The sequence below is a fragment of the Branchiostoma belcheri genome, unplaced genomic scaffold (genome assembly GCF_001625305.1).
Source record: "Branchiostoma belcheri isolate BF01 breed outbred unplaced genomic scaffold, Haploidv18h27 scaffold114, whole genome shotgun sequence".
NCBI lineage: Eukaryota > Metazoa > Chordata > Leptocardii > Amphioxiformes > Branchiostomatidae > Branchiostoma > Branchiostoma belcheri.
The window spans coordinates 907,113-923,102 of record NW_017802536.1 but is presented as its reverse complement, the minus strand read 5'-3'; the positions used below and the strand labels follow the sequence as shown (position 1 = coordinate 923,102).

The window sequence follows — 15,990 nt, the reverse complement described above, 5'->3', positions numbered from 1 at the left end:
ACAAAACACAAAAATCTCCCCTTTGTAAAATAGGCGTACTTTTCATTTCCTCTAACCGTCTCAAATAAAACCAAGACCCTTTCTTAATAAAATAATTTCCTTTTTTTCTTCGAACACGTACCACGACAGAGGTAAAAACTCACAACAGATATATTCATCTCTTTCTTACATTATTGCAAGCTATGGGACTACTCTGCAAGAGAAGATATTTCCGCTTTCTCAAACTTGAGAGAAATCAAAGGCGTGTTTCAGCCCTCGTACATTTGTAACTCGTTGTTCTCTTCATGTGTCTTCCCCGCCTGCCTGACTTCCTGTGAAGCTATACGCGCTGCGGGGCCTCCTGGTTCCATAACCTGTGTGATTTTCATGTAATGGGATGCCGTCCTTCCCGTGAACCATCCGACGTGGTCCATCAACTCTCTGTCCGATGCTCCGGCCATGTGAAGGGAGATCGCACATCCTGACCTGCACCCATGCAGTGTCTCTCCCTCGTCGATCCCTAACTTTTGTAGATATCGCCGGAACGTGTTGCCTATTGTTGAGGATGACGGTTGCTCAGCTGCACCTTCCCTTTTTCGAAGTGGACCTAAACAGAGATCCTTCCGGCTGATAGATAACTGCTTAGCGATAGATACATTGTCTACAAAATGAACGTATTGGTTCTCACATCTCTCAATGTTTTCCCAAACACGTGATTCATGATTAAGGATCCTGACTGCATCTTGAATACTTCTGTTGTTCTCGTCCTCATTAAATCCGCTATCCTATCCCCTGAGAAGAAAGCTGCCTTAAAAAAAGCTTGATCTCTCGCTAACGTATAACACTTCTCTTGCGGGATTCTATCAAAGATATGTTTACATACCTTTATATTTTTGTCCAGAAAGACCGGTTTAGCCTGTCTGGGTGTCATACCCTGGCTCAGCTGCTCTGCAGTTATCGACGAGAGATAGGACTTTAACAACTTACCTGCGGCCGGGTTTCCTATGCCTTACCTCTCGTCCCACTCTCCCCTTCCCCTGTCGATGAAAATCTCCCTGAGTTTTCCAACATATGAATGCACCGTTATAAACGCCAACCTGCTCGGACATCCACAATTCCTCTCAGCTCTATTACAACTTCCAACATGCACTTTAGTCTTCCCTTGTCCGTCTTTCCAAATGAGAACCCTCACTATCTACCGGAGCTGCAGTGTCCAGCGTTTTCGGTGGGGAGAGAGTTTTCAGAAAATCGGTCAATAAATCTACAATGGCTCTGTTTTGCTTGCAAAATGCTGTATCCTCCTGCGTCATCAAAATCTCTTCTAACCTCTTTTCTATCTTTGAATGGTCAACTGACCTGACTTCCACCCTTTTAGGATTACCACACTTTTGGCAAAAATTGAAGTCAAAGTCGTTAGGGTAACCGCAATGTGTACATCTACTAGCTGGCACCCACAATCCGACGGTACGTGATTCAGACATAAATCAATGTTAAGCTGTACTACTGTCTCCCACAAGGCTACTATTGCCCTTGGTAACCTAATACTTTTCCCTCCCTGATTCTCCCATGCATGCTTTATATTAGTATTATCTACGAAAGCATTCACTCTTTTATTACGCACTCTCTCCTCTGCCGATACTAAAACCCTTCTTAAGGCTTCTGTCTCCTTCACTGCTATGATCTCCTCTTGCTCTTGTCCCTGCCAGGAATCAGCAAATTGCACTAACCCTTCTTCTGTTGTCCACGATCCTGCCCATTTAAATCCAGAGGCGTCGGAGGATAATGTCACTACCTCGTGATTCTCCTTCCTCCAAGGAACGTGCCCTTCCCACTGATCTAGAAATCTCCAGAATTCGATCTGGCTCCTAACCGGGCCGCGGATTGAGATCCACGCATTTCCGCCTACCTGTGCCTGTCTTATCGCTTCTAACATTTCCCTACAATAGAGACGTACAGCTGGGACCGCCAAACCAAAGGAGACAATCTTTCCCGCCAATTTCTGTAACACCTCGACGGTCACCTGTTCTCGCCTTAAAATGTCCTCTCGCAACTCCACGAAAGAGACCTTCTTCCTATTAAACTGGAAGTCTAAATGCCATAAGAATCGAGTCAGCCCCCAGACCCAAAAATTCCAGATACTGCTCTGGGTCTAGCTGTGACTTATCTATACCTATGAAAATCCCCACACTTACCAAAACACTACACATAATGAATACCGCTGCTTCCGCGGCCTCTCGATAGGGCTTTGTCATTCCCTTCTCTCTTTCCATATTCCCTTCATGCCCTCTATCCTGCACCAACAACTGCCCCGCGTCCCTATCATCTATATATAAGGATGAAGGTACTCTCGATGCTCTGATTCGGTGCATCACCACATTCCCTATGGTTTGATAGAAAAAAGCACTCCCCTTCCAGCCAAATGTAATCGTCGAGAATGTGTACCAGACTCCCCCCTCATTGGAAACCCACCAATGGTTTGCTCCCCTCTGTGATGAAAACATGGTCATATCCACTCTTATCATCACACTTTGTTTGATAGTGCCCCCTACCGACATATCTTATTCACTCCACAACTGAGTTCTAGCTCGAATGGAGTCTGCCACAAATTCTGCGAATGGTTCTCAACTGGCAAGGTTTGGTAAGTACAGGGGGGTGGGGTGGTACCTTTGTGTACGACTTTCCTTTAAATTTTCCCGAAAAAGGCCGAATAAAGTCGTACATAGACACGCCAAGCCTTATCCAGTTTCTTACCATCTGGGAAGAACTATCTTCTCCCAAGTATTGCATCCCATTCTCTGACATGACTATGGATTTCCCCTGCTCGGAACGTGTCAGCATCTCTAAACAGTAAGGACTACGCCAATTCTTTCAACTTTCCTGCCGCGACGTACAAGATACATGGGAAGACTAAAGCTTTCTTAGTTTTATCCTTAGTACGAGTATTTACGATACTCGATAGGCTTCAAACAGGTCAAATGGATGACGTAGCTCGAATTCTTTGATGAGTTGTGTAGTCCCAGAACCCATCTGCAATAAATAAAGCTATAGTCACCAGTTGCACCATACTTCCTGACCATCCTGTTAAATTCCTGACAATCCTGTTAAATTGACTTCTACCAGCCCACAAAAGCCCCATCTAGAGCTGTTCCTAGGTTGGCCATTGCAAACTGATACGAATATCTATCCACACCCGTAAACCTTTATAATAATAATAATATACTTTCCATAGCTAGGCGCTTCCCACATCTACGGTAGTCAGCGGTGTGCGATTAAAAGAATCCGTAAAGACAAAAGGTACTGCATACTGTTTATTCACTCTGTCCATTCCGTTCCGTAGTCAAATATCATTTTCAAAGGATCCATTTATGTTGTCAGACGTTCTATAGTCAGAAACCTACTCCAGAAAACGTAGGGTGAACAGTTGTGTACATATTAACCTTCACCATCACATGCATATTCTTACCACAGGATCCATTAATGTTTTAAAAATACTCCAAAATACTACTGAATGCGTAAGTGAACAATTGTGTACATATTCACTTTCACCATCACATATTCTTACCATAGGATCCATTTACGTTCTCAAAAATTCTACAGTCAGAAACATACTCCTGAATGCGTAAGGTGAACAGTTGTATACATATTCACTTTCACCATCACATATTCTTACCATAGGATCCATTTACGTTCTCAAAAATTCTACAGTCAGAAACATACTCCTGAATGCGTAAGGTGAACAGTTGTATACAAATTCACTTTCACCATCACATATCCTTTACATAGGATCCAATCAAGGTTTTAGAGGTTTTACAGTCAGAAACCTACCCCACTGGGCGTTGTATACATCATTACTTTTACCTTGTCAAAGCAAAAAAACTTACTCTTTTTTACTGGCTTTAGGGTAATCCCTGGCCCAATGGCCTTTACTGTCACAGTTATGGCATTTATCGTTCAGCTGAGGCTGTCTTCTCGGCATGAACGCCTTAGATTGCTGCGTTTTAGGTTTTTTCTTTGGTGGCTCACTTGGATCCGCGATATCCGTTAATGCCTTATAACTTTTAATAAAGCCATGAACTGACTTATTTAATTTGCTTTACCGTTGGGTACCCTAAGATGACCAATTTTGGTCCAGATTTTATCCATTGGATTACAGTATATACCAGAAAAGCACAAAACTGTATTAATCATTGCGGGCACTTGTCGAAATGGATTGAGTTGGAGAGAGGGGTGCGACAAGGCTGCCCCTTATCGTCTCTTCTTTTAATTTTGGCCACAGAGATCTTTGCGATGAAAATTAGACAATCCAACAAGATCAAGGGTATTTGTTTCCCCGCTGTTGATAGCTGTTATGTAGAGTCTCGTATTTTCCAATATGCGGACGACACCGAATTGACATTAGCAGACAAAGCCTCTATTATTACTAGTCTTGGTATTATAAAGAATTTCTCAAAATTTTCAGGTCTGGTGTTAAATACTAGCAAAACTGAGGCCATGTGGTTGGGCCCTTGGGTGCATAGTACAGTACAGATTGGTGGTTTGAAGTGGTCTACATCAGTAAAATGTCTTGGTGTAATTTTCTCATGTTCAAACGAAGAAAACCCTATCTGCTTGGACAAGACGTCCCCTGAGTATTCTAGGAAAAATATTAGTACTTAAGAGTTTGATTGCGTCTCAGTTATCTTATAGAAGAAGAAGAACTTTATTGCGCAACAGATGTAGCAGGTACAACGTATGGCAAAATGATATATACATAGTTTGTGGTGTTAACATACACATATGGTGGTGTTGAGAATATCTAACAGTTCTGCTAACTATAATAGGAATCTGGTCTGTTTCATAAACAATGTATAACAAAAGAGAGACACTAATTATACTAATCTAAGTCTATTAATACAATGTAGTAATAAATTGTGTCAGGAATTAATTACGTTTTGTCGTTTTGTCATGGAATTGTGTACAAATTGGCCTACATAAGTGGAAATGTTGACAGGGCATGATAGTAACATATAGAATATCTCTGTCTTTGTATGGGGTAGTGTTACATTGGTCTTACTTGTAATATGATGTAACAATTTCCGTCGGTTTTCATCATAGGTTGGGCAATCTATTATAAAATGTAATTCGTTTTCGACGCCTTTATGACACGTGGGACACAGTCTCTCTTTGGCTGGAGTGTCACAGTGGCGACCCTTTTCAATTTGCAAAGAGTGGGCACTAATCCTAAGTTTTGTAATGCTGTTTCTAAATGATTTGTTTTGAATTGATAAAAGATAGTTTTCCAAACAGAATTGGGTTTTAATTTTGCAGTAGGTATTGAGTTTGGTAAGACTTTTGATTTCTTGTCTCCAGCCAGAGAGAAACGTGTTTTGTAGACGATCTTTAAAGATATGTCCAAACCGATTGGTATTAACGGAGGGATTTATCCATATATTTTGAAATCCGTGCGTACAAAGCATGTCCTGAACATGGACAGCCCAGTCTTGTTGTAGTTCAACGGAAGTTATATAAGCTTTCTTAACGATCCTGTCGTTCGGCAGACTATGTAGGCGAAGCCAATATTTTATCAATTGTGTTTGTGAATCGAGGTACAGTGGGAATACCCCGAGTTCACCCCTGACGGCGGCGTTAACGGAGCTTCTGGGTACGCCAAGTGCTATTTTGCAGTAATTTAAAATTTAGTACAAACTCCAGATCGGGGATTTCATAGGATATCGTTGGTTGTTCGAGTGTTATGTTCATGTCTTTTAATACGCGTGATTGATATAAGTTATTTAGTTTGTCACTGTATTTTTTAATCGTACAAGGACAGGGCGGGTAGAGGAAGGGTCATATCTATTACCAATACGGTAAGCTCTAAGTATATGCATGTGGGTTTCGGACCCGAGTGCCGCATTAAAGGTCTGGGCTATTGATTCTCTAATATTCTCATTCTGACATTCTCTAATCCCGTGGAAAATGCGGTCTCTAGCTTGTATATTTGTTCCTACAACTTCACCACAGTAAAGTAGAATAGGTTTTATGCAGCTATTAAACAAATCCAAAGTGGAATGGAAGGATTAGAGTTCGATGAGAGCATTGATTTTAATTTGAAGGAGGCTCGGAGAGCTTTTAACCTTAGTTGTTTGGTGGCGCGATTAAATGAGCCAGAGGGGGTGAAGTGAACTCCTAAATAGGTGTATGGTGTTGTTATATCAATATTTCTGCCTTGTACTTTATATGGAGATTGTTTGTTATTACTAGTCCGTCCATTTTTGGAAAAAATCATTACTTTAGTTTTCTTTTCATTTATTGATAGTTTCCAGATTGAACAAAATTGATCCAGTGTTCTTAGGCATTCTTTTAGTCCTGACTCAGATTTAGATAAGAGGACAAGATCGTCGGCCCAGAATAAGCTACTAATAGAAGTGTCTTTTAGGAAAGGAGGGTCACATAATCGCGGGTCTAACATGGTTGGAAGATCGTTTACGAACAAGTTGAAGAGAAGGGGGCTTAGGTTGCAACCTTGTCGCACCCCGCAGGTTGACTGAAAATAGGGAGTTAAACCATTGGGCGTTTTGATACAGTATTCCACATTAGAGTACATTGATTTTACTATTTTAATAAGGTTTCCTCCTATACCTGATGACAAAAGTTTGTAAAATAGTCCATTTCGCCATACACTATCAAATGCTTTTCGGAAGTCTATAAAGCAGGCATATAATTCCCCCCCGGGTATGGAGATCTGTTGATCAATCAATGTTTTAAGCACGAAAACGTTATCACATGTCCTGAAGTTTTTTTCTAAATCCAGATTGAAAGGGCGACAATAAATTTTCGGTTTCTAAGTAATGCTGTAATCGTTTGTTTAAAATGAAAGTGAACAATTTATCAACACAGCTGGAGATGGCAATACCTCTATAGTTAGTCGGGTTCGATGTTTCACCAGTTTTATATATTGGTACTAACATACTTTGCCTCCATTGATGAGGAAACGTTCCAGATTGTAAAAAAAATATTAAACAATTTCTTTAGTGGTAATGTGAGTTGAGGGGCACTGTATTTTAGCATTTCATTAATGATTGAATCTGTTCGGCATGATTTGTTACATTTTAGGTTAAATAAACTCTCTTGAATTTCTTCTTCTGTAATATCGAAATCTAGTGGATTTCCTGTTTTATTTTCCAGTGATGTTATAATGCTATCTGTATATTCCTGTTCCTCTCTGTTCGTCGTGATGTTGTTGTTTATTGACTTAAAATGATCCAACCACTCCTTGGTTAATATATTTTCCCCTGTGTCCTCTTTATTTCCGTTTTCTCTGTTTCGTAACTTACTAATCTCTTTCCAGAATGTTTTTGGATCCTCTTTGGATAATTTAGAAATATGCTTCATTTTCTTCTCGGCATAGTGTTTCTTTGTTTTCTTGATTAGTCTTTTGTATTCTTTAATTTTACAAATGTATGCTTGTCTTTTGTCTTGCCGCCAAGGGTATTTCCTTATTTCAACGGCAAGAGTTCTAATTTTTGATCTCATATCACGACATTGTTGGTCATACCATGGTTTACTAGTGGTTTTCTTTTTGCGATTTGAGAATTGTACTGATTTCAATGACAAGTCAGCTGTCGTCTTTATTATGTAATTAAATTCCTCGAGGACTTTTTCAGGTTGGTTGCTTGTGTAAGGTTCTGACATAAATTGATCAATTTTAATTTGTATCTGAGAAAGTTGAAGCGCATTCTGAAACTTTTCTCGAGAAGTATCGTCCCAAATATATTTCTTTGGGTGTGCTTGGAGTTTCTCTTTATTCTTATTTCTAAATTTAGCATGGTTTGTTTTAAGCGAGACAGAGATCTGGCAGTGATCTGATAGCCAAGTTGGATTGTGTACTTTGAAATATTGAACTGAAGAATAGAGGGGCAGACTGGCTATGCAATAATCTACGGTACTTGTACCATTGTATTTAATACATGTAGTTTTCCCTGGGAGGTCGCCAATTGTTCTTCCATTTGCAATAATCATGTTAGTGGCCGAACACAAATCAATTAGCTCCCTGTCATACTTATTTTTAAAGTTGTCTGTGTTAAGTATAGGTTTTAGTTTGATTTCTGGAGTTTTCGTCAAGGTCATCAAAAATGTGTTCTTGTAGGCTTCCTGTCCTGGAATTCAGATCACCGAGAATGAGAACATGCCCTTGATTATTAAATTTTACTAGATCTGTCATTAAGTCTTCAAATATTGAGTTCTTATTTGTGGCGAATAATGGTGAATTTTCAGGGGGTAAGTATAGACATCCCAGTATCTGCGTCCAAGCCAAAGAAATTTTTGTCAAGCTTGCACCAGAGGATGTCAGAATTATTACTTGGTAGTTTGGAAATACCTTTTGCCATCGTCTGTTTAAATAGGAGAGCGACCCCGCCGGAGTTTCGTCTGGATCGCTTCCGAAGTTTACGGTCACTCCGAAAGTGTTGGTATCCATTTATATGAAAGCTATCACCGGGCTTTAGCCAAGTTTCCTGCACACAAACTATATCATTACTACAAATAGTTTCTAAGAAATCTACTTCTAAACATTTTCTAGCAAAACTACCTTGAATGTTCCAACTGGTTAAGCGTAAGGCCACTTCATTAGCCATAACAAACACTAGGAGAGAAAGTGCTAAGAATGATAAGAGCAATTACAAATGCTGCCTTAACACATTAATATGTATGTTGTATAACGTTATAGCAAGTAAGTACTGGTACCTTATAATGTCAAGTATAAAAATACTTCAATGTAATGCTGTTTCTATAATTTGACATAACTAGATGACTTATATCTAATGTAATTTTATCAGTAAAACAAATACGAAAGTCACTTCCCTGTGAGGATGATGTCACTTGTCCGCATGTATACTAGTCCGCATGTGTTTTACTAGTCCGCATGTGCTTTACTTGTCCACGGTTTTAACTGTCATAGTGTTGTTGGTTTGTCCGTGTGTATTTAAAAGTTAGACAGTAGTTCTGACAGTTTGTAGGCCAAGTTGATTATCTTCTCTTCCAGCATCTGTGGTTTATATGTTTGGAGCTTTAGTGCCCCCTGATTCCTTCCTAAATGACATTAACTCTATGTTTTATAAGTTTTTATGGAAGAAAGATAAAGTAAAGCGACATGTACTGATTCAAGACTATTCACTAGGAGGCTTAAAGATGATAGATATAAGAATTACTCATAAGACTTGTCTCTTGAACTGAATTAAAAAAATTATTGTTAGATAATGATCTTCATACTCCTGTTTGGAAAAGATCCAACTTAGTTACCTTAATAAATTTGGATCGCATCTTAGTATATACTTATGTGCAATTGCGATGAAAAACAGATACAGTTACAATCGTTACCTATGTTTTATCAGAAAATGTTGAAAACGTGGTACGAGGTGAAACCTACTAAACCAATAGATGATATAACAGAAGTGCCTTGGCAGTTCCTATGGAATAATAGATGTATTATGTTTAAGGGTAGAATGCTGTATGTTCATAATCGGATTAGCAAAAACATATTGCATGTTAACCTTATCTAGACCGGGCTCTTTTTGGGCGTTGGTGGGACCGGGGGGGGGCTCATTGCCCCCCCCCCCAGAACTCAAGAACGGTATATCGTAGGACCAACAAATTTTTAGAGGATGATGTACTAGTAAAAATTTATCATACGTACAATTTTCATGTCGTTGTGACGTAATATGACGTCATTATGACGTCATTAATGTGATTTTATTGGCCCAAACCGTCTAGATAGGTTATTCCCTGAAAACTAAACAGTATACGACATAACTTTACCAAAAGTGTTTATGACAGAATATTAGGATGTACTAAGTCTTATGTTGCCCATAGCACCGGTGACGTCATAAAATGACGTCATGCATATATTACATATCCGCCATCTTGGATCATCAATCTTGAATTTCGAAAAAGTTTTTTTTTCAGGATGAAGCCTAAAATACATTGTAAACAGACTAAAGACATTCATATGAACCTTTTTTGTAAAAAAAAAATGGGAGTATTGATGAAATTTTAAGGAAAATAAGCTGCATTTACCTGATCTAATGATATGGTCCACCATCTTGGATTTTGGCCAATGACGTCATCAAATAAGCATAAATTATGCATTTTTAATGATAAGGTTTACATATAATTATATGTGATGTTATTAATGTTAGAAACAATGTGTAACTTGACATAAAACCCATAAAATTCTGTTGTTTAAATGGAAATAATTAAATTTGGCAAAAATGCCTGTCAGAAACCCGTTGCCATGGCAACAAGAAAAATCATAATCTTATTTCACTGATACAGATTTGTTGCCAAAAAATATTTTAGGAAAAGTCACCAAATTTGGCGGTTCTAGCTTTAGCCGTTCAGACGCTACTTACTTACTTAGTTCGAGCTCCCGCTCGAACCAATCCTGAGAGTTGTCTCCAAAGCACTTTGTCCTCCATGGCCTTCTTTATCTCCCTGGTGTCCTGTAAGTTGGTGTCTTTGCGCAGATTATCCAGGAATGTTACTCTGGGTCTCCCTCTGCTCCGTTTTCCTTTTAACGGTTCCCACAGAACGAGACTTGATGCCAGGATGTCCGGGTGTCTAATGCAGTGACCGGCGATTTTCATCCTGCGTTCTCGTATTTTGTCTGTGACAGCAGGTAGATCCTGGTACAACTGTTGGTTTGTAAGTTTGAGTTGCCATGGAATGTTTAGGCACATTCGTAACATTCGGGTATAACAGCCGTTCAGCCTTTTTTTCGAGTGATTTGGTCAGGGACCACGTTTCGGATCCATATAAGAGAATGGACCTAAACTGTGGCAATAAACAGCCTTTGTTTGATTTTACGTGGTAGATTAGACTTCCAAATCTTGCTTAGCTTATGACAGCTTTTCCACGCTAATGCTTTTCTGACCTCAAAATCTGTTTCTGCGTCTTTCATCCAGGATCCAAGATATTTAAAGTTCTTAACTACTTCGACAGTGTCGCCACTTTTAGTTTTAATAATGACTGGATCTTTCTGATTAAACGCCATAAGTTTTGTTTTGCCGGCGTTTAGCTGGAGCCCGACTTTAGCAGCTTCGTTTTCCATACGGCATAGGAGTTCTTGTGCCTGTGCTATTTTCTCGGCTAAAAGTGCTATGTCATCTGCGAAGTCGAAATCGCTTATGACGACTGGTGGGTGACGCCTACTTTTTCGTCTTTCTAGCTCAAAGCCCAGCTCATATTCGCGATCTCCGATAGTTTGTCGCATGACATAATCTACGACAATAACAAAGAGATATGGTGCCAAGGTATCTCCTTGTAGGACACCAGCAGTGATATTGAATAACTCAGTTTCACCTTCTGGAGTAATCACTTTTGCCCGAGTATCTTGGTATAGAAGATTGATAGCATTTATTAGTGTGCCAGGAATCCCATAGGCCCTGAGGATTTCCATCATTTTCCCTCGGTGAACACTGTCAAATGCTTTGCGGAAATCCACAAATATGATGATTGCTTCAAGATTGTGGTTGAGCACATCTTCTATCAGCCTCCGGAGGGCAAGAATGTGAGAAGTTGTGGATCGCCCTGGGCGGAAACCATTCTGGTTAGGTCTCAGTATATTTTCAACTGCAGGCTGTATGCGATTTAAAATCATTTTGTTTGCGATCTTTGCTGCAATGTTTGTAAGCATGATGCCCCTGTAGTTGGTATAATCCCGTAAGTCTCCAGATTTTGGTATTGGTACAATGTTCCCAATAGACCTAGGTAACATCAAAGTTGCCGCGGGCACTTTAAGCCCCCCCCCCCGGTCTAGATAGGGTTAAGGATGTGATAGACTGTCAAGGTAATTTTATTTCTTTCAATGATTTGAAATGTATTGTAAGTAGCCATCCGCACTTGATGTTTCAGTACAGTGCATTATTTAATGCGTTACCGCCGTCATGGAGGGGTGTCCCCCATTCACCTACCGAGATACCAAAAACTCATTTGTTTGGAAATCTACTCACAGGGCAGCACTGTCTTTAGCAATATTTTGACCTTACAGAAAGTTGCCAAACCCACCGGGCAAGGCTTTTGGGAGAATCGGTTAACACTTTTTGACTTTCAAACAATTACGTGGAAAACTATTTACAAGTCCTTATTTTTCTTAACTAAGGAACCCAGAATCCAGACTCTACAATGGAAGATATTACTAATCATATATCCTACCAGAGTTAAGTTACATAAATTAGGTCTTTCTGACAATGATAAATGTCAGTCATGCCATGCTGTTGATTATGTTGAACACTTCCTGTTTGAATGTAAGGTTGTTAAACCGCTGTGGTTAGAAGTGGAAAAACGATACTGTACTAAATATGGAGGTAGGTTACTGTTAGCCATTCACGATGTAATAATACTGTAGGTTATGAGCTAAACAACATGAAAAAATTTTGTTACGTCAACCAATTAATACTTCTAGCGAAATATACAATTTGTAAATATAAGTTCTGAACATATATGGGAAACATTGTTGCTTTGTTTGACTACGAATGTACCTTACTAGGTACTTGTTGTAACATATTCCACAAGCTAATAAAGTGCCGTGATACGGACACGGAAGTTAAAAAAAAAGATGTCCAAGATCAAGTCCTTAAAGAACTCCTTCTCCGCCAGTGGCCTAAGCTGTTGCAACATGGCTGCATATTCCCCTGCTTTTGCGTGATTTTCCTGTTTCGCCGTTACGGACAGCGTCTCCAGGAGACCCAGCCCTCTCCTCCCGTCGAATGCAGAGGACTCAATAACATCATTTGCAAGTGTCAGAAGTATATAGATAGAATATCAAGCCAAGTTCAAATAGTACGCAACGCAGACAGTCTAACCTGCCAAGTAGCACCTACTGATGTGAGATACATGTAGATGACGTGGAGGGCACAGAAGAAATCACTAGTGAGCCTCAGGGAGTCATGTATAGTAATGCAGATAATGAAACAAGTCTACAGGGTGACGAGACCAGCACGAGTGAAAACATGCCAATATACTACTGGAGGAAAACTAGGTGTCACAAGAGGACTATGTGTAAATTAATTGATATATCCAAATGGATCAGCACTCAGTACTGATAGAATATTGTGATATTACTGGTGTCAAAATCAGTCACTACCAGCTGTCCGCCGGGGGCTACTGCCACGCCACCAGCTCTACTGGTAACAACGCGACGCACGTACCGCCCGTCTTCTGTAAACATGTCTACCGCCCCGCCTGACCGGACCAGCAGAACGTTTCCTGAACCGTCTGTACAGATTCCCGTGACTTCGTCTGCCTCATTCTCGTCAGTTTCTGTTATACCTTCTCCGATTTCTGTCTTACCCAGGTCGATTACTGTCCGACCCTCGCCTATTCCAGCCAGCCCCGGGCCGATTTCTGTTGAACCCAGGCCGATTTCTGCCCGACCCTCATCGATGTCGTTACACCCAAAGCTGTAAAGGTACTGACTCCTGTTGTTATAGACATGGACACGTGCATCTCCAATACTGTCGGACACAAACAGGTTTCCCTCCCGTCCCACAGCGACCACCCCAGGGTACCCCGAACCTTGCTGCACCCGAAACTTGTGCTCAACAGTACCATTGAAATGCAGAAGCTTGACTTCCCCATAACCCCACCAGTACTCTGTCGCTACCACAAGATTACGAAGTGTGTCCACAGTCATGCCGGAGAAAGAATTATTGCTGAACGTTGCGCGGAGTGTTGTTAGGAGACTTCCAAGTTTAGTGTAACGAACAATAATCCCTGACATTCTGTCCGCATACCCAACTACCCACACATGACCCTGACCGTCGATGGAGATGTCATCGGGTTCCATCGTCTCGGAGTTTTCCCCCGAGATGACGGTGGGGAAACGGCGGAGGTACATGCCCTTCATGCTGAAGACTTGAACCTGCCTGTTGTAGGTGTCCGCCACGAATATTTCGTTGCCAGGCGATACTGCGACAGCCTCCACTTCGGAACAATCAGAAAATTCTTCACAGTTCAGTCGAAAGACGATCGTCTTTTGTTGTAGGTCTTTGTTTTCGTTCTCTGGTAACAATTAAAAAGAACATTTATACTACACCTTACAAATTCAAAACATTTAAATTGCCATACTACATCTCGCCTTAGAAGTAAAATGTCGAATGAAACATGTAACATAATGATTGTTGTGATTTGTAAGTCATGTATATGACCAGGAAAGATATGGTTTTATTAAAACACGATGTATTCATTCATGATAATTTATAATACTCAGTGACAGATCTTGATAAAGGCAATGCTTAGATATTATGCCTGAATCTATCTGGTAGTTTCACTGTTAACAAAGACACTGTTAACTGAAGCTAATTTAACCAACTAGCCAAGTGAGGTTAACATAACGAAGAATCACCCTTGATGTCTGGTTGTGGAGGCGATGTGTAGTTTGTATACTGGATTACGTTAGTTGGAGTCTTGACTTCAAAACTTGTGTTCATCCAATTAGTCTGAGTATGGAAAAGAACAAAATAGTCTTTAGTAATAAACAACTACAGATGTAAACAAGTTAAATATAATAAACAAAAAAAAAATAAATGAAAAATTGTTCTCCAAAATATTAGTCTATTAATTTTAACGTACAAGAAAACGTACCGTTTGCATGTAGCTGCCTTGCTTCGCTGGGACGTAGATTGAGATGATAAGCGCTGTTATAACCGCTAGCGTCGCCACGATCAAGCCTTTAATAATGGCACCCACCAGACAAGATTGAGACACCACACAACTCTGACCTGGAAAGCAACAATAAAGAGAAAACTGAATTCAAACATGACCATCAGGGCAACTGCATACCATTTGTCTCTACGGACATTTTATGATGGTAATTTAAACAAGTGCTTTTGCAAAAGCTGCCATTTTCGCAGCAAATTTTTTATGAAAAGGCTTACAGTTTTTACGAACTGGTGGATGGCAACAAAATCAGTGTCAGATATAGTGATTAGTCTCTGCAATATATTTACACAAATATGAGTAATGTTATTATAGTCATGTACATATAAGAATTATAAACTTTAGACATAATAGACTAGTTCACATGTCATTACCGGTAAACTTATCATTACTTTTTTTACCATCAGTATCATATTTATTTCTTAACAGTTTTAGTAGGATCCGTACTTCTGTGGTGCAGGTACAATTTGTATGGAATAGGTAATTTTCAATGTTACATGCACCAGTTCAGGTATGCAAAAAAAATGTATTTCGAGCCCTGAGTGCATTCACTATGTTTAGTTCCATAATTTACCAACATGGCTAGCAGACGACATGCCCCCCTCCCACCATTACGAAGTTGTTTACATCATGTATATCCTCACTCCGATAGAAAACTAATGCATGGAATAAAAGGTGACTACTGTGATTGAATCTCCTCTATGTTTTGTGGAAACCAAATTCAAATAAAGTTTGAGCCGAGATACATGTATTTATGTCAAAAGACGAGATGACGAGGCCTCCCCATCCCTACTACTACTAGTATGAGTGCTTACGTACGGCCGGCTTTGTTTACATCATGTAAAGAGCCACGCCGATGGAAAACTACACCATGGAATAAAACGTAACTACTGTGGTGCGATCTCCATTTTATAGGCTTCCCCTTAGTGGAAACAAAATTAAAATTGGTCAAGTTTGAACCGAGATATGGAAAGCTGAAAATCTAGACTAAGCCACACTGCCAATGCTCATTGACATAATTTATGCAGTTTATTAAAATCCTTGATGACTGTGATTATAAACATGTTTTATCAACATTTTTGGCAAATGATAAAATCAACTTATTATTTAAGACAAATAAGGTTTGTTTTGTCAGCAGCTTTGCTATGCGACATTATTATAACCATGATTTTGAAATTAAAACCCGCAATAGAAAGTATACAAACTTCCAAGGCATGGATAAATGTTCTAACATGGTCTTGCTGTGTCTGTTCACCCACCCATGGATGCATCCATCCACCCAGTACACACAGACGTGTCTGTGTGTACTCCGGTATGCTT

The 15,990-nt window shown here is 39.8% G+C and overlaps 1 protein-coding gene across 1 annotated transcript in view; it reads right to left on the bottom strand.

Annotated features, from left to right (window-relative positions):
* Positions 1-248: 248 nt before the first annotated feature.
* Positions 249-15,990, bottom strand: part of LOC109462254 — a 23,255-nt gene continuing 7,513 nt past the window's right edge. Inside the window, exons 5-9 of the mRNA XM_019758785.1 lie at positions 14,596-14,732; positions 14,357-14,450; positions 13,351-13,935; positions 13,075-13,245; positions 249-640 (exon numbers count right to left, since the gene is read on the bottom strand). Of these exons, the coding sequence (XP_019614344.1) occupies positions 249-640; positions 13,075-13,245; positions 13,351-13,935; positions 14,357-14,450; positions 14,596-14,732 (1,379 nt within the window). The remainder of the gene's footprint in view (positions 641-13,074; positions 13,246-13,350; positions 13,936-14,356; positions 14,451-14,595; positions 14,733-15,990) is intronic.